The sequence below is a fragment of the Pteropus vampyrus genome, unplaced genomic scaffold (assembly GCF_000151845.1).
Source record: "Pteropus vampyrus isolate Shadow unplaced genomic scaffold, Pvam_2.0 Scaffold199, whole genome shotgun sequence".
In the NCBI taxonomy this organism is placed as follows: Eukaryota; Metazoa; Chordata; class Mammalia; order Chiroptera; family Pteropodidae; genus Pteropus; species Pteropus vampyrus.
Genome location: NW_011888980.1, coordinates 2,736,015 through 2,754,067, shown reverse-complemented (window position 1 = coordinate 2,754,067; position 18,053 = coordinate 2,736,015). Strand labels below are relative to the sequence as shown.

The window sequence follows — 18,053 nt, the reverse complement described above, 5'->3', positions numbered from 1 at the left end:
TGTGGTATATTCTATGGGTTTGGACAAATGTATAATGGCATATATCTGCCACTGGTAGTTTCACAATACATGGCATCTATAAATATCCATTAATGTTTTTTGAGTACTGCCATGTGCCTTGCACTGTTCTAAGGACTTTTTATTTAATCTTTATCTGGAGGAGGAAGGACTTAAGATGTAAATTACCTTATCCCTAATCCTCCAACTAGTCAGATGAAGCCAAGAGACTAGCCCACCACATTACTCTCTTAATCTGTTTCTTCTGTGTGCTTTGGGGCTTAGGGAGGAAAAAGCTATCTTCTTACTGTCAATGCAATTGCATTTCAGTAGCAAGGAGATGGAACTACTTAATGCAGTTTTGAACTATCCAATCCTGTGGGCTCTAGGGGATTTAAAGATAAACTGGGCTCTAAAACACTGATTAGTTCTTTCCACATCAGAACACTAGCAAGAATCTATCCTCCCCATCACCACTCCACAGAACTTTTTTCCCTTTACCTCTAGCACTTCTGTGAGAAATGCCGCCTATCCTGATGTTCTCCCATCTGCTAACCCCGCTACATTTCTGTCCTACCAGGATCGCATCTTCCCTGGACCCTCCGTTTATCAGGCTTCCTGTGTTACGTTGAAGTATAGTGCCTGGTGCTCAGAAATATTTGCTGAATTAACCGGCAGAATTAAAAGACATAACTCTTGAGCAGCCACGACAAGGTCTGACAACAGGTGTTCAAGCAAGGTTATTGATTGGGTCTCGCTATAAAAGTATTCACAGAGCTGCCCAGTCTTACATTAGGGTTGGGTTCCAAAATCAGCACCTAAAGCGAAAATTGCATTAGCACCATGTTTAAGTATCCCAGGCAATACAGCACGCTTGCTGGGGGCTATTTATTTACTGTACGACTCTGCCTAATTCTGTTCTTAACTGCCCAGTTGGACCAAAAAGATAAATGTCTGTAGCTGGAACCATTATGCCTTTGAGAGGCCCAGCATCCGTGCTGGGCTGACTCTCCGCCGTTCTTAGTGGTGTCTCTGCATCTAATCCAGGGGGCAGGTCCTGGAGCGACGCGCCTCCTGAGTCCATAAGTCGGAAGACATTCCGCGTGCCCCAGCCACGATCCCAGTATCACGACAAGTGAGCCCGCGAGGTGACAACCTTCCTCCCAGGCCCCTGCGCCGCCGCGTCACGTGCCCACGGCACACGCCCCGCCTTCCACACGTCATTCATGCGGCCCACCCAATAGCAGGGGCGGGGCCTGAGGCGCCCTGCGCCGGAGCTTGTGGCGTCAATGCGCCCGCCGTGTCCATGGAGAGAGGCTGAGGTGGCCGAGCTCCGGCCCAAGGCACCCGGGCGGCTGGACCGCGAGAATGTCGGCTTCGTTAGTCCGGGCCACAGTCCGGGCTGTGAGCAAGAGGAAGCTGCAGCCCACCCGGGCCGCCCTCACCCTGGTGAGTGGCTGGGGCGCGCGGCCGGGCCTGTGACATTGGTTCACCTCCGTTCCGCGAGAGGAGGTCACCGCGGCGGAGCACGGCACGCAGAGAGGCTGGGCCCCGGCCCCGGGCCGCTTCGCGGCCGCTGCGTCGCCGCCCTACCCCTCCCCACGGGGAAGATAAACAAACCAGGGAGGGGCTGCTCCGCGGGAGCTGGTGTCCGGGGACTACGTTTCCCATCAGGCCGTGCGCCGCCGCGTGCTGGGCAGGGGGCGATGTGCGAGCGCGACCCGGGGAGGTCCTCTGTGGCCTGCCTGAAGGCCAGGAACCCCTTGAGGGCCCTTGGGGCTGCAGTGCTTGAGGTTACAGGTTGTTCCGAAGTCGGATGTGCCAGGCGCCAGGGATAAGCGGGTGAATAAACCAGCAGTCCTGCCTAGAGGTGCTTGGGGAGGACTAGTATAAGTGCTGTTTGGCAGAGTGCGGCCCCAACAAAGCCCACCCTCTTTGCTGAGATCAAGGCTGTTGCTGAACCTTAAGGGTTACTTCCAGGTACTGGGGTTAGAGGAGTCTTTGAAACACTCTATGTGCCTCTGGCTATCCTGGGCCCTGGTCAGCTCAGACGAAGAACAAAGAAGGATTAACATTTCTACCCTGAGTTTGTTTACAGCGTTTTCTGGGTGAGAGGTTTAACATACTCAGAGGGCACCGCAGTACATATGCAGATACTTGAATTTATCGTGCATACTGGATCCCCAACGTACTATGCAATTTTTTTTTTTAACTGAGGGGAAATTCACATAAAATTAACCATTTTAAAGTGTTCAGTTCAGTAGCATTTAGTACATTCACAATGCCATGCAGCTATCACTTCTACTTAGTTCCAAAACATTTCATCCCAAAAGGAAACCTCATATCCATTAAGCAGTCGCTCGTAGTTGCAGTTTTGAAAAGATTAATTTCATTGGAAAGCTTATGATCAGTTCAACCTTTTTAACACACCCTCTCTTGGTTAAGAAGACTTTGCAAGCAATTTTCTCCTAGAGACGACAGACTACTGTATTGAAATTGAATCCTTGATTCCATTCATTGTAATGCCAAGAAGGTCCATTGCCAGAAAATTAGTTGTAGCAAAATAGAAGAAAGTCGTGATCAAGTGGGAGAATTCATTTTTACAATGGATTAATGTTTTAGGCCCATAAGAAGGTTATCCTAATTATATAGGGTACTGTATTCTATATTTTTCCTGTGACGCCGAGTTTTCATGTTTGAAAGATAAATCATGGATTCTTCAAATTTTCTAAGGTCTCGAAATCACAAGAACTCATACTTTTTGTCTTTCAATCTCAGTAAAAATTACTCAGAATTCAAAAGACTTCTCCCATAATAATGGTAAAGCCAAGAAGTGCAGACACTTTTTGCCTTTTCTTTCTCCACTGTTTGGCATATTAACCTGTTTCTTCAAAATTTTCTAGTCATCCCCTTTCTCTCCATTCTGCAGACATTTAAGACCTATGTTTCTGGATAAGACATAAATGCTACAGTTCCCACCCCCTAGGGACACAGTCATGGGCCCAGGCCTTTATGACCTCTAGGAATTACTAGGTTAGTTCAACCTCAGACCCGGGCTGTTTCTCCACAATTAACTCCTTGTGCTTCATTAGATGTTACCACTCACCAGGCCCATTCTGCTACCAGCACTGCTTTATCCTGTCAGTTCTCAGTACACAAGGGCTCCTTGTTGCCTTTGATCAGCTGTTCTCATTAACTTGCAGGAGTCCATTATCTGAATTCATCCTACTTAACTGGCTGACTTTAGGAGTTTTTTTCTCTGTGATCTTTGGAGAAGCTGGTACCAGAGAAAAAGCACGTCAGCACTTCTTTCCACCAACAGTGTATAATAGCAGGCTTGCAGTCATTTTAATCTTAGCATATGTTTCCTAGTCTAAAAACACTTTCATGCATAAAGTTTTCATGTGTTTCTGCAAACATTTTTAACTCCACATGTTCTGTGAAGTCAAAAGCAGTGACGTTATCAAAAGGTAAGGAATAGAGACAAGTGAGAGCAAATGAAACTAGAGATAATTTGGTGAAATAGGTAAGAAGAGACCAGTGTTACCTACATGTAAATTTTGACTTCAGGAATTTGCCATGTTGCAACCTTTGATAAGTGCTATGCCTGTGAGGTCTACCAGTGAGAGGGTAGGAAAAGGAATTGATGAAATGAGAACATGGTTCCATGTTGTCAGCACCAAATTATCTCCATTAAGTGCTGTTAATCCATGAGAGGACTGGTGGTTTGCCAGAGAAAAAGACTTAAAAGACTAGTGACAGGCTGCCCATGACACTTTTTATGCAAACCAGAAATGGTTCCTTGATTGAATGCTTTAAGACTTCAATCCACTACATCAAAATGAGTACCCTCGAACACCTGCAGAGAACATCCAGGGATATGACACACTCCATCCTCCTACTTTCCTACACACCCAGGAATTGACAAATGAAATTGAACCTGTAGGAGCCAGAGTAAAATATGATTAAAGAACCTAAAGAGTTAACACTACTCTGCTGGCAGAGGCTTCATTTCCATGTTTGTGCAAGTCAGAGTTAGTACAACCCCAATTTAGGATTAGGGATACCCACAGCTGTATATAAAGCTAAGCCAAAAGCTGTGAGAGAATGATGGTACATAGCCAGCATCATTCTTGATGAGCAGGAGAGAAGTTAATTTATTATGTGCAATGGGTGCCTTAGGGCTTAACTTTCTAGTGGTGCCTGGTTGAGAAGGGCTGGGAAACAACAGATATTAAGTACATTGGGACTCAATTACATGCTCTTCATTCATTGAAGGAGTAGCCTTTGGAACAAATGAGCAAGCAGTAAGATTTGTATATATAGGCAATTTAAGAGATATTACACACCAAACAATTGGAAGTAACCTGAATGTCTATTAATCAGATTGGTTAAGTAAATTAAAGTAGATCTTGGTGGTGAAATATTATGTAGTCCTTGTAAATAATGATTTTTTGAAAAAGTTTGGGAGCATGATTCTTCATTCTTTGACTTACTAGCCCTTTGCAAATTATTTAATCTTTAATACTCAAATCACAGAATTGTAAGTATAAAAGATGGTGCATATAAACCATTAAGCACCTAAGTTAATCAGTAGTGAGTATATGTTTGTTACTCTGTATCAAATGACAAACATGTTAAACTTTTAAAATGTAGCTACAAAATCATGTATGTAGACTATGATTATACACACAGAGAGAGAGGAAAAGACAAAAGGAAAACAGCACCATAATGCCACCCATAGCTGTTAAAGAATGAGTTAAACAAAATAGACTGTAATTTGTTCATTGGCTGCTATTTACCATCTTTTAAGGCTTAAAATGCCAGATTTATAATGAAATTAAAATAGGTTGTAGTCGTTAGCACGTCTAGTTTGCATAATCATGGAGTTAAACTTTGAGTTTTTATTTTTTAAACAACAAAAAGTGAAAATTGCCTGGTAAATTAACGAAACATGGTATTGAAGATGAAAAGTTTCTGCTACAAGGAATAGAAACCATATGGCATTGAGTAAAAATATGTTGCTATGAAGTTTAAAAAATGCCTCATCTGCAGTGCCTTTTCTCTTGATTTTAACACCAAAAACAGACTGAAATTCTTTTTTTAAGGCCGAAATATCTCAGATTTTCTTTCATTTGAAAGAATGTCTTGTTCTTGCAAATACACATATGAGTAGATTAAAAATTATCATTATATGTCATTGACTTTCAAGGATCTCAAGTTTTAATTCACTGGCCAAATCTCAGGTGACTTAGAATCATTAAGTATCCATAAAGTTCTTAGAAAGATATGGGTTTCCTAGTTGTTTGGGGAAATGCATTGAAATTGGAAGGCTGCTAGGCTTCCAGCATGGTTTAGTTGAAGTTTTTATACTATTTCCCAAATTGATTTTACTCAAGTGCAAAGCCAGAATATGCAGATAGACTCAGAACAAATACCTTAGCTTCTGCCTGGTACTGAGATTTTTTAAAAGTACATTTTATAGCTAGAAGTTTTCTTTTCATCCCAAGCATTCCCTACTTAGTCATTCTGACTTGTTCTGAAAATCAGGTCCATCACATGGAAAGTTATAAGAACCATTTTAAATGAGTACCCAACTGGGTTATCCATCATTAGTAACACTCCTCGCAATGGAGTATGTTTGACTTTTGCCTGACACAGGAAAATTAACAGATGACAAGGCTCCTGTGTATTCTACTAAGAGTTGAGAAAAGAAGAAAATATATTATTTTGTAAAACCAAATTAGATCACTTAGAAAATCACTTGGAGATAAAAACCTTTGGGGCTTGGTGACAATGTAGTGTGTCCACCCCCACCCCTGTGTTTTCTTCATGTCATGCAGTGGAGTACTCTCTGCACCTTTGACCCACCGGAATTAAACCAGTACTACACCTTGGGTTGTACTTCCAGTGAATATTTTCCCATGGCTGTTTTAACTTACCAGAAATCTTTTGCTTTTGAGGGTAATTAGATTAATTTCTTTAGGACTCATGGGAAATAATAATCATGAAAATTATGGAAGCTAGTTTCTACTGGGTATTGAACAATAAAAAAAATTTTGTTAATATTTCTGTAACTATTTGAAAATGGTATGCTGTGATTTCCAAAAAAATAAAAATCATAATTTTTTCCAGCATTTCCTTCTCCCTCCTCCTGTGTGCTATTCCCTGCCTTGTTTGGCTGCTTGGCTCCAGTTCTGATAGAATTGTGGGAAAAAGGCCTTAAAGGCATGTACTGGTAGTGATTTCTTTAACTTTTTTTTTACAATGACACAACAATAACAAATATATATGTACATACCATATTTTAATAACTGAAGTCAGAATTTCACTAAACATTCATCTTTATCAAGTATGATGCATTGTTTTCTATTTTGTGTTTTTAAAAAATGCTAGTCTTGACCTTCTAAGTCGGTTTCTTGACCTTTCTAATTTGAGTCCAGACTCCGTTTCAGCATCCTCATCTGGCCGAGCCCCCACCAGATAAGGCAGAAGAGCAACTTCTGGGGCCATCGTTGGGTCTGCTCCCACGACACAGGTTTGAGTCTGGCTGCGGTTACTACCCAGTCACAGTCCAATCTTAGGGATTTCACAAACCAGGAAAATGCCAATACGATAAAACCAGAGGACCAGCACAGCATTGCCAGCTAGGGGAGCTAATTAAGCAGAAAGTAGGAAGGACGTTATCTCTTTGTTGTGGTATAGTCTCATCGTTGTGACAATAGCTAATTTAATGTTGAGCTTTTTACGCCTGGCACTGTTCTAAATGCTCTTCATGAATCCATTCATTTAAAGCTCACAAGAATCCTGAGGAGCGACTGTAAACACCCATTTAAGCCAAGAAACAGGCTGGGACACAGGTGTACCAGGAATGCCCTAGAACAGACTTTGTCCCTAACAGCCTCTGTCTCAAGAAAATAGGGTTGGTGAGGCTGACCTGTATACGTGCAATATGTTGTGACATTTTTCTTATTCTGAAGACAACTGGGCTAGGTTAAACAGAATTTTTCCCAAAAAACTCCTCCCTGCCCTTGTTTTTATTGTTGACTAGCTTAGATACCCTGAAAATACTGATTTAAGCCAACTTTAGAATCTGTGAACGTTTGGTGGGACTGGTACAAGTGGCACACTGTGGGTTATTTGATGCTGCTAGCACCTTTTTTTCTAGGTATGCATTTTGATGGATTTGAAGTAGATTTTGAGTAAGCAAAAAGAGCAATAAAGCTAACTAACAACAGGAAAAAAATGCCCGAAGGTTGGCTTTCCCAATGAGGTACTTGATTAATTCATTGGCTATTGAGTGCTTTCTGTGTCCGGCAATGTGCGTGTTACTGGGCTTATAATAGGAGCACAAAATAGATGCTGCCTGGAAAGATTACATCTATGATGTAAGTAAATAGTACCATAGAGATTGTGACAGGGAGCTGGCCTTGACTGAGAGGAGCAAGATAAAAAGGACGTTCCTAGAAGATATTTTAAAAATAAAGAGAACAGTTTCTAGATTTTGTTGTACAACTTGTGTTACAGTGTAATAGGAGCTCTATCTAGCACCTTCCTGCTAAGAATTATTAAACTCTAAAGTATATCAGCATTCCATCTCCGTTTGGATAGACTAATGACTGGAGTATAAATTGACCAAATAAAATGAGAATTTAGCTTTGAAGATTTGAGAAATGTTTGTTTGTGTTGACATGACAAGGGTTGAGTAGAGTTTATATGTTTGTGTATAAAATCTACAAGCTACTCTGGTGAGAATGGAACATAAATTCATCACATGAATTTGCTAAAGATAGACTTGCGTAATCTTAGAGACTAGGAAATATAAGGCTTTGAAGAATGCAGATTTCGTAGCTAAAAACTTAATAACATTTTCTTTTTCAGACACCTTCAGCAGTAAACAAGATAAAACAACTTCTTAAAGATAAGCCTGAACACGTAAGTAAAATCAATCAGACAGATATTAGTAAAAAATAGTTTTATTCTCACAATTAATTCATCTTGTGTTAAGCAGTATGCTTTCGTTGAGGGCTTTTATTTAAAAAAGTAAAATAGGCTTATAATTTTAAATTCAGATTATCCAACAAGATACTCAATGAAAAGGAAGTCACTCTCTCATTCTAGACACTTTGTCATCATTCTCCCTTTCAAGAGACAACTTAGTGTCTTTCCAGAGATAATCTGTTCATTTTATTTACCTAGACCAGGGTTTCTTAGCCTCAGCACTGTTGATGTTTTGGGCTGGATAATTCTTTGTTGTGAGTGGATTGCAGGATGTTTAATGTCATCTTTGGCCTCTGCCAGTGGCACTGCTTTACTCCTCAGTTGTGACAACCAAAAATATTTCCCTGAGAAGAACCACTGGCCTCAACTGTGCTGTGCTTGTTGCATTGATATGTGTATCTCTTTTCTTACTTAAATGAGAATATAGCATACATGCTGTGGTTATGTTCTGCTTTTTGTCCCTAATAAAATAGCTTGAAGGTCTTTCATATCATTGCATAAAGATCCGCTTCATTATTTTTCACGGCTACGTATAATAGTATATTCCATTGAGCAAGTTTGATTTATTTAACCAGTCCCCATATTAAAGGTCTTTTGGGTTGTTTTCATTCAGTGCTGCCATAAATTTCATTCAACAATATTCAGTGTCTGTAGTGTACCAGGCCCATTGTTCTAGACCTGTAAGCATAGCTTAGTGCATTACATAGGCTATATTCCTAGATGTGGAATTGATGAGTAGGGGATGTGTGCATCATCTTAATCTTAGTGCATTGTTAATCGCCTAAGAAATACTATAAATTACTTCCAAGACTGTTCACCTTTAGTGACTAGATTATAGAGTGGTTCCTACGTTCTGTTTTTACAAGCCACATTACAATGTGATGGGAGTTCTAGCACCTTCCTCCAAAGAATTATTAAATACTAAAGTATATCAGCATTCCAACTCCATATGGATAGACTAATGACTGGAGTAGAAATTGACCAAATGAAACTAGAATTTAGTTTTGTAGATTTGAGGGATGTTTGTTTATGTTAACATGAAAAGGATTGAGCAAACACTTTTTCGGGTGTCATTTATTGCACAGCCAATCCCTTTTCCAAACTCCAGTTACCTAAAGTATTTTCACATATTCTTAATGTATCTCGACCCATTCCAGTGTTGACTTCCTGCTTACTTGGGTCTTCCTGCTTACAAAGATAAAAACTAAGTTAAACAAATACTTATGATGTACGCCCCAGAATTTCATCTAGACCGTTTATTGTTTATTTATCATGCTGAATATGTAAAATTCCTGTCCACATTCTCTAAGCCGTCCCTCTAAAGGTGAATAAAATCAGTCTGTCTCCTTGCTGTCGCTTAAGGACAGGGGAAGCTACTCCCTGAATGCGTCAGTGCCTCAGGACTCCCAGACAGCTTTACACCCTAACTCGTGCTCCTCACCGAGTATCTTCCCACTTGCTTTCTTGAAGCAAACACACACTGCTGCTTTTCAGAGATTTCAGGGTCTGCTTGGTGAAATAATACTTTCTATGATGATACTTTTGCTGTATACTTAAATGAAAAAACAGATAGGATCTAAAAGTGCTGTTTGCTCACTTTTAAAAAATTTCTTACATCTGTGTTGGCATCAGTCTTTTGCTTTCTGGTATTCGAGAATGTTTACACAGGTCTGCCCTAGAATTAAGGCCCTGTGTGGAGGCAATCTGATTGCCAAGCCTGCGAACCTTGGCAAACCTAACCATAGAGAAATTTCCTGAGAACATCTCACCTGATGAGGTGTGGAGCAAAACTGTTTTTGAGCAGGTACATTTTTTTAGGTTGTCATCACTGCCATCAGATACTTTTCTTTTTTAAAAAAGTGATATTCTTTTTTTTTTTTTTTTTTTTTAATTAAAAGTCTTGTTTTAAAAATGTTATTCTCGGCCCAGATGACTAGAAGTTGGTTAAGTAATAAACGTACATTGGTATAATGGAATATTACATAGGCATTACTTGCAGTTACATTGATAGATGATGTTTTAAATGAAAAGAAAAAAGGGAAAAATTTGCTCTACTATGGTAAAAACTATGTTTTTAGATTATATATACAACAAGGGCTGGAAGAAAATAGCAAAAGCATATAAGCTATTTTTTTAGGGTGCTAGTGACTATAGTTTTGAGTCCCCCCCACATATTGTTTTCTTTGTATATAATTGGTTTTTTATTCTTTTTTGGGTCCCCACTAGTGTCATAATGAATGTTTGTGCAATAGGTAAATTTTTTTAAATTCTTGTTTTCCCATTCTACTTATACTTCCGAAAGGACATTATATAGCCAGGAATCAAATATTTATCTTTTAGCTTATGAAGAAATAAATAATATCATAGCCAGGACTGTTATTAATAGGATATGAATTTGATCTGTGCTATTTTAAAACTAAGTTTATATTTACAATTATTTTTCAGGTAGGTGTGAAAGTTGGTGTTCGAACCAGGGGTTGTAATGGCCTTTCTTATACTCTAGAATATACAAAGACAAAAGGAGATTCTGATGAAGAAGTTGTTCAAGATGGTGAGTTTTAAACAAGCTTTTTCTGGGCGCTTTGTTTTACCTAAAATGTTTAGCCTGAGGTAGCATGAATAGTAATGATAATAATAGGAATGGCATATACAGTGCTCACTATGAGGTGGGCATGGTTTGAGGGACTTTCATGTTAACAGGAACTGAATGAGAATAGTACCATATTGTCGCCATTTTGCAGATGAAGAGAAACTGGGGCATGAAGAGGTTAAATAATTTGCATAAGGTCACAGAGCTAGTAAGTGGCCTAGTGAACATTTGAACCCAATCAGGTTTACTCCAGAAGCTGTGCTCTTAGTAACTAAGTGATAGATTATTGGATAAATTTGTTTATTTATTTCAATTCTGAAAGATTATTTATGCAGGTTTTAAGACAATAAAGCTTCAGAGTGAACCAAGCACTTTTGTGTGAAGTCGCAGTTTTACATATAAGTCAAATAAATAATGTTATCTCATGCTTTTGAGAACTCTATTTCCAGTTTTTATTTCCAAATTGAAATTTTTAGTTCTTTAATTTTATTTTGCCCCTGCTTGCTGCCCTTATGCAATAATCTGATAAAACCTATGTAAAACAATAAACAGTGCTACAACTTTGGGAGAACTTCAGTGTACATGAGTTTTGCAGTGGTAGCTTTGTGTGTCGGAGGTGTGCTGTTGTCTAGCTTTCATGGGTTTGTTTTTTAAATTGAAATTACTAACCAATAAAGATACTTGTTAATTTTTAAATATTTTGTTTTTAACAAGGAGTATGGATTTATTTATTACATGCTTAATTGAAATATCTTGAAAGAAAAAATATACGAAGGAAATAAAATATTCGTACTGTATTGGTTTATATTTAATCTTTAAGTCAATACATAAACTTAAATCTTAAATTTTTCATCTTAAAGAAGAGATCTAATAAATATAGTTTCTACTTAAGTAATGACCCAATTTCTTAAAAGGAAGGGAACTTTCTTAAACCAATTGTATTTATGAAGATGCCATCCTCTGCCAACATAATTACTAGAGGGTTATGTTATAACCAGTTTTCTAGCCCATAAAGAGACTAACAGAATTGCTGTATTATACTGATGGGTCTTATTAAACCAGCCCACTGTAACACAGTCTTTCGTGTGTCTCTAGGTGTGCCACTGTGTTGTTGGTACAGATGTCATTTGCAGGGTTGTTGACTCCATCTTTACAAACTTCTCACTGAGAATATATATTTTTTCTTCATGTTGCAAATAGGAAAAATGAGTGATATATGGTGAAAGGCAAATTCTTGTTTTCCATAGACTTGTCATGGAATTTGCTTGTGTACAACTTTCTAACCTAATATAAATTGTTTTTGACATAGGTTATTGTATGGAAAGAGGGGACAGACAGGAAACTGAGCACTGAATCCCTTAAAGGAAATGTGACATATTCAAAAGCTTCCTGTTTGATTTTTGTTAGTAGTTATTACTATTTAAAGTTCACTTGTGCTTTGAATCGCAAGTTCTGTTGGCATGCAGGCTTAATATGACATGTGTTTTCTTCTCCCCAAGGAGTCAGAGTGTTCATCGAAAAGAAAGCACAGCTAACACTTTTAGGAACAGAAATGGACTATGTTGAAGACAAATTATCCAGTGAGTTTGTGTTCAATAACCCAAACATCAAAGGAACGTGTGGCTGTGGAGAAAGCTTTAATATTTGACCCCTCAGGACTACTCTGGCAGTAAGCTCCAGGAAAGCCTGTGGAAGCCCTGGGCTTACTGATAAAATCATGTGACTGTCATGTGCTTAAGGTTTATGATGCATGGCTGCCTTATGAGGAAAATGAAGCAATGCAATTTGAAAATGAAGCCAGTATGTTAGATTCCAAAAGAAGTGACATTTGTATTCTTTTTAGGGGACAGAAAATAAGAAGCCATCACTCTCTTTGGGTCATTTTTCTGAACTGTAAAGAAAAAAAATTGTACCCTTCACTTAATCTCCTGCATCCTTTCTGTTGGAACCAGTTTTATGGAAGGTGCTCGCCTGGGAGGATTTCGGGAAACGTATTCTTAATAGATGTGTTTCACTCCATGGATGTTTGTTGAATGGCTTGGTGCATTTTCAGACCAGATTGATGGTTCTTAAAATTCTGAGGCAGAAAGTTCTGATGGCTGATATGAGGTGCATTGCTTTTTTTCCCAAACTTGGCACATGTATTTCCATGTATTTATTCAAAATCTCATTGTTGGACGCCTCGTTTGCTTACCCTTAAGTAGCACCGGCCATTTCATGAAAGTGTCACACAAAGACCTTGAACGCAGGTAGGATGATTCTGAGTAGTGGCATCAAAAGGTAAGAAATGCGGCACCCACTACTTTTCATCCATTTCTTTTGCCACCCTAAATGTCTGCTCAAGGTGATACCTCAAGCTGACTTAGATCCTTTTGTTTGAAAGTTCTCTCAAACAAAACCCTGGGGAAGCGGAAGTCTTGTGTCTCCCTGTACACTGCAGAGCAGGGACTGCATCTCCCCTCCTGTGTAGGTGACACACCAGCCTGATGCTCTGAGGTAGCAGTGAAGGTAAATGGGCAGTCTGGCTTCTCTATCTGGTTGATGTTTCGGTAAGATTTCTGTGTAATTTGATGGAGATCATATTTTTATTTTATTTTGAGTGAGAAAAATCTTATTTTAAAACCCATTTATGTGAAGTACCATGTCGTTTCTTCTGAACTATGAAGCAGTGGTTTATACTAGCAGGGAAGACATAGCAATCCAAAAATACCCTTTGGCATCTAGTAGTAATTAATCGTAAAGAACATAGGGGTCTTTTTCTAAAATTCTCAATATGAAGACACTTCCTGGATCCTATGTCCAATTGCTAAAATTTTTAAACTTAATATTTTAACCTAACATTTTTGTCATCAACTTTTCTTTAACAATGTTACTTTTGTCATTTAGTTATTGATATTTCCGGGTTTGACATATTAAGTGTTTTATGAGATGATATATAGGCTTTTTCTGAAAGCTGATTATTATGAATCAAAGTAGCTGAGTTTGTCATATTTGCTAAAGTACCTGGCACAAAATGTACCAAAACTTAGAGCAGTAGCTTTATGCTCATGAGTTTGTATTATTATAATTGTCAATCTACTTGTAATTTGTGCAATACTGAATGTATGTAGAGATTGAGTTGTCAATAAAAAAAAATGTGGCCTCTTTGTAATCTTAAAATTGCCTTTTCTTTTGAAAGAAGAAGGGTTTGGGAATTGTAGCTGTTATAGGTATTTATAAATAATTGCCCTGTTTTTTTAACTAGTCTCCCTGCTGTCAGGATTTTCTACGCCTGATTCTGTTGCATCTGATGTTTAGGTTGCTGTGTTCTCCACGTGGCCCTTTGACAGAACCATTTCCAATTGCTCTTAGCTCCAGAGCCCCCATAATTCCCTTTCTTCTTCCGCCTTCTCCTTCCCTGTTTCACTATAAGGGTCATCCATTTCCTCTAACCTGCTTCTCAAGTCTCCCACACAGATTTCCTTACATTCTCACGTGTCATCATCCCTACCTGGAATGCTTTTTTCAAATCTGTTATCCAAGCTTTATGTTCATTTTCAAAAAGGTTCTTAACAGTTCACTTCCGGCGCATTCGTAAGCACCTGCTCTCCACTTGCCCGAGGTTTCACAGTCAGTCCCTGACCTCAGAGTCCTTAGAGTTGACAATGAGACAGACATCAATGAAGAGAATATGGTAAGTATTGCTAGTAGCTAACATTTATTGCAGACTAGCTGCATGCCAGGAAGTGTTCCAATTAACATAATCTTAACTGAGTGAAGTAGTTCTGACTACTATCTTTTTCATAGGTGAGAAACTAAAGCATAGCATGGATAAAATTGTTGACTAAGGTAACACAGTACATGGCTGAGTCAGAGTGACAACCCACAATGTCTGGCTTCAGCCCATGCTCCTAGCATTAGGCCACATTGAATGTCACAATAAGAACCGAGATGGGTACACTTCTAAAAAGTTATCGTAGAGGTTATGACATGCAAGCCGAGTCTTAAAAGACATAAGAAATTTGGAGAAGAGGAAAGAGAATTAATAAAACTAAAGAAGATTGAAAACATACTTAGGAGGCTGAATACTCAGAAAAACATCAGGCACAAAAGGGACAGCAGACAGGATGGAGGACAAAGCAGGCCCGGGGTATTGGGCTTTTTCTAGGTAATGCAGGTGTTGGGAGCCACTGAAGGTTTTTACAAGGGAGTCATCAAAGCGAGTGCATTTAGAAGTGTCAACTGGGCTGCCCTGTGGAGCATGGAGAAGGCTGCATGATGAGCTGGACAAGAGGAAGCTGCTGCAAAACCCCAAGTAAGACCTGAGAGAGAGAACAGTGTGAGGAAGGCGTAGGTAAAATCGGTGGACTCCATTCACAGACCAGCCTCAACCGGGCCATGATTTTGTGGCTCTTGGCTAATCCCACTAGCAGTACCTGTACTGGTGTTTTGGTTTTGGTCTGTCTCTTGCACAATAGCAAAAGGTTCTTGAAGACAGGAGCTCTCTCATTTTCTTTGATATTCATTTAACACCAGACACATCATAAGTATTTTTGGCAAAATGATTCCTACAGCCATTATCAGCCATATCATATTCTGTCTGTTCTGCATGGTGTTCTTCCAGGCTCCACTCCAGACCCTGGGCATCCTGTGAGAGGTCACTTTGTAGTGCCCCTGTGCGATACATAGAAAGTCAGCTGCTGGGAGGGAGCTTCATGCAGAGGCAGAGCCAGAGCCAATGGATTGTCCTGATTAGAAGCCTACTCTTCAATATCGAGATGCTAGTTGGATGGTTCAGGCCACTGTGCCTAAAACACCCAGTGAAGAATTGCAGGAGGGAGGGTGCTGCTGTGCTGCTCCGCTACAGAGCGGCTCCCTGCCCTCTGTCTCTGGACCCACAAGAAGGATTTTTTTTATTTTCTTGAGAAGGGGCGAAGTGGGATTGGAAAAATCACTACCAGATCAGATGTCCCTAAGATTTCTAGTACTTCCTAGGTTTTACTCAGCAGGAACCTTTAAACAATAGCCTTTCTTGATCTATTTTAATGTCTAAAAGATCAGGAAATGGAAAAGCCTCTTGGCCATTTACATGCCATCTAACATCTGTGAGGACCCTCACAGCCTACAGAGCCTGTACTTGTCAGTGTCCCATTTGTGCCTCAGAGGAGATATGACCTGGGCCAGAGAGATTGCAACAACCAGGAATAATACAAAGGCAGCTGCCTGACACGGTTTACGGGAGTCTGATGTGCAGAAATATAGATCTGAGGGTGAGATATACCTGGATTTGAACGATGGGTTTTGTTATCTTGTAGCCTGGTGACCTGACACAGGCTTGGTAACTTCTCTGAACCTTTTTCCTTTCTATAGAACAGTCACAGATTTTGGACAAATTTGATGGGCTTATGGCACATAAACAGTGTCAAGCTTAGATATGTTGTAGTTCTGGTCTCTTTTAATAGTAGATTATCAATCAAAGCAAGAGTTTACAGAATGAGTTTCCACTCAATTAGGGAGTTACTGTTGTGTATTAAAATCTGGCGAAATTAGCTCTCTTTCTTTCAAACGACCGCAGTAACTTGTTGGAAAAGAACTGCAAATATGATCATATGGAGAAATTGTATCCTCTTAGTAGCTGGTTAGCTACTCAGAGAATTTCTGTGTAGAGAGAAACCTGCTTTAATCTGGGGAGTAGTAGCTGAACCCCCTGGGCCCAGATGGGCCACACCAGACCAGAGGAAGAGCAGAGCTGGAGGTCCACCGTACCCTCCATCTCCTTTGAGATGCATAGCCATGTGGGAGGTTAAATCACTGTGAGATGTTTGACGTCAACTTCCTCCCTGGCTCTCCTGCAAAATCTTCACTGAAGGTTAAGATTCTCAGGATTCTTATTAATGGTGGCGTGGAATTGAATCATCCATCCCTGAAGCAAGGGCTCTGTGCCAGTGATACAGTCCCCCAGCTTAAAACTCCTGTTTCTTTGATAGTCTTAGTGGGTTACTTCATGGTTTTACTTCCATAAACGAGTAATTCCCAAACTGTTTATAGTACTCACTTTTTGTCTTCCATGGATTCCTCATCTTGAGTAGTTCTCAAATCTTTAAGGCGTAAATAAGTAAAAGTGGATCTTGTTAAAACAGACCTGGTTCCAAAGGTCTGGAGGGGAGGAGGCTGGTGTCTAGCCAAGGTCCAGGCGAAGCCCACGCTGCTCTGCACGCCACCTTTGAGGAGCAAGGTTGTAAAATACTTTTCTCTGGAGGAACCTGGTTTGTTTTAGTGATAATTCACGCCTCATTTGTTGTTACTAAACACCCACCGTGTGTGCTCAGGGATTCTGATCAGCATGAGCTACCCATGCTAGCACCCTGAGAGCGACAGAGCTCAAAGGCCAAGACAGTGCCTGGCAGTCATAACTGTAAGGCCTGTCCAGGATTTCCTTCAGGTTTCTGAAATACTAAAAGTAACCTTGGGGACTTGCAGCCGTTGTACTATACTCTTAAAAATAGTTAAAATGGTAAATTTTTTGTTATATCTATTTTACCGCCAAACAAAACACTTCTCCTGAGAAAGGCAGGGCCCCATGCCACCTTAGGTGGCTGTTCAAAGAAGAAAAGGCCATACGAGACTTTTCCTTTTGTCTCATCCTTGTGCCTGAGATGTCAAACTTGGTCTCTCTATTTGAGAAGACTGTTTCAAAGGCATTAGGATAAAAATGACTTGTGGACCCTCCAGGTCTCTTGGTTCTGCTGGCTAAAGCAGTGATGGCTGAGCGGGGGACCCCAGCTACCAAAGAAGCTACTACTAAGTGGCTTGACTATATGCCAATCGAGTCCATTCTGGGAAAATGGTTGTTCTGACAAGAACCTCCCGAGAGGGAAGCCAGTTAAGAGTGGGACAGAGTCCAGAGCACGGCTGCTGGCCTCATAGTCGGCATGGCCATGTAGCCTCCAGTCCACCTCCAACTGGGTCATCTGGGCAGATGTAGGGAGCACAGGTCTGTCTCCTGTCTAATTCTCTTTTGTTCTCCTTTGTACCTTGCCCATATCTAAGAAAAACTTACCTGATTATAAATTATATTCACAATTCAGCTATTTAATGTTCACTTTTTGAAAAAATACCTTTTTATCCTCCTTCCATCCATTACCCTCAGGTAGAAAGGTAATCCCCCTGACCATTAGTGTCACATTGCTGTTTGTGTCACCTTCAGGATGTCCATATGTCACAATGGACAGATACTTATTCAACACTTACTAAGCATAGCTTATGTTTGGGGCTGGGTAAGGCCATGGAGCTACCTGATGAATGGGACCCAGCCCCTGACCCCAGGCACATAGATTTGTGAAAAAGATGACCCCATTAACAGATCATTGTAAAGCAAATGGTAAGTGCAGTGGTGGATATACTCCAGGGCATAATGAGAACATAGAAAAGTGAAAATGAAACCAGTATGGGCTTAGCAAGGAGAGGTGGGGTGAAGTGGGCAGTG

The 18,053-nt window shown here is 40.1% G+C and overlaps 1 protein-coding gene across 1 annotated transcript; it reads left to right on the top strand.

Moving 5' to 3' along the window:
- The first annotated feature begins 1,232 nt into the window (after nt 1-1,232).
- Nucleotides 1,233-13,739, top strand: ISCA1 (iron-sulfur cluster assembly 1). Its single transcript, XM_011372071.2, has 4 exons — nt 1,233-1,446; nt 7,879-7,932; nt 10,444-10,549; nt 12,088-13,739. Exons 1-4 carry the CDS (start codon nt 1,366-1,368, stop codon nt 12,234-12,236), a joined length of 390 nt encoding a protein of 129 aa, XP_011370373.1. The 5' UTR covers nt 1,233-1,365; the 3' UTR covers nt 12,237-13,739.
- Nucleotides 13,740-18,053: the final 4,314 nt, after the last annotated feature.

Coding starts and splice junctions, on each gene's coding strand:
- ISCA1 (XM_011372071.2), top strand. CDS start 1,366: ATGTCGGCTTCGTTAGTCCGGGCCACAGTCCGGGCTGTGAGCAAGAGG. Junction 1,447..7,878: donor CCCGGGCCGCCCTCACCCTG/GTGAGTGGCTGG, acceptor TTTCTTTTTCAG/ACACCTTCAGCAGTAAACAA. Junction 10,550..12,087: donor TGAAGAAGTTGTTCAAGATG/GTGAGTTTTAAA, acceptor CTTCTCCCCAAG/GAGTCAGAGTGTTCATCGAA.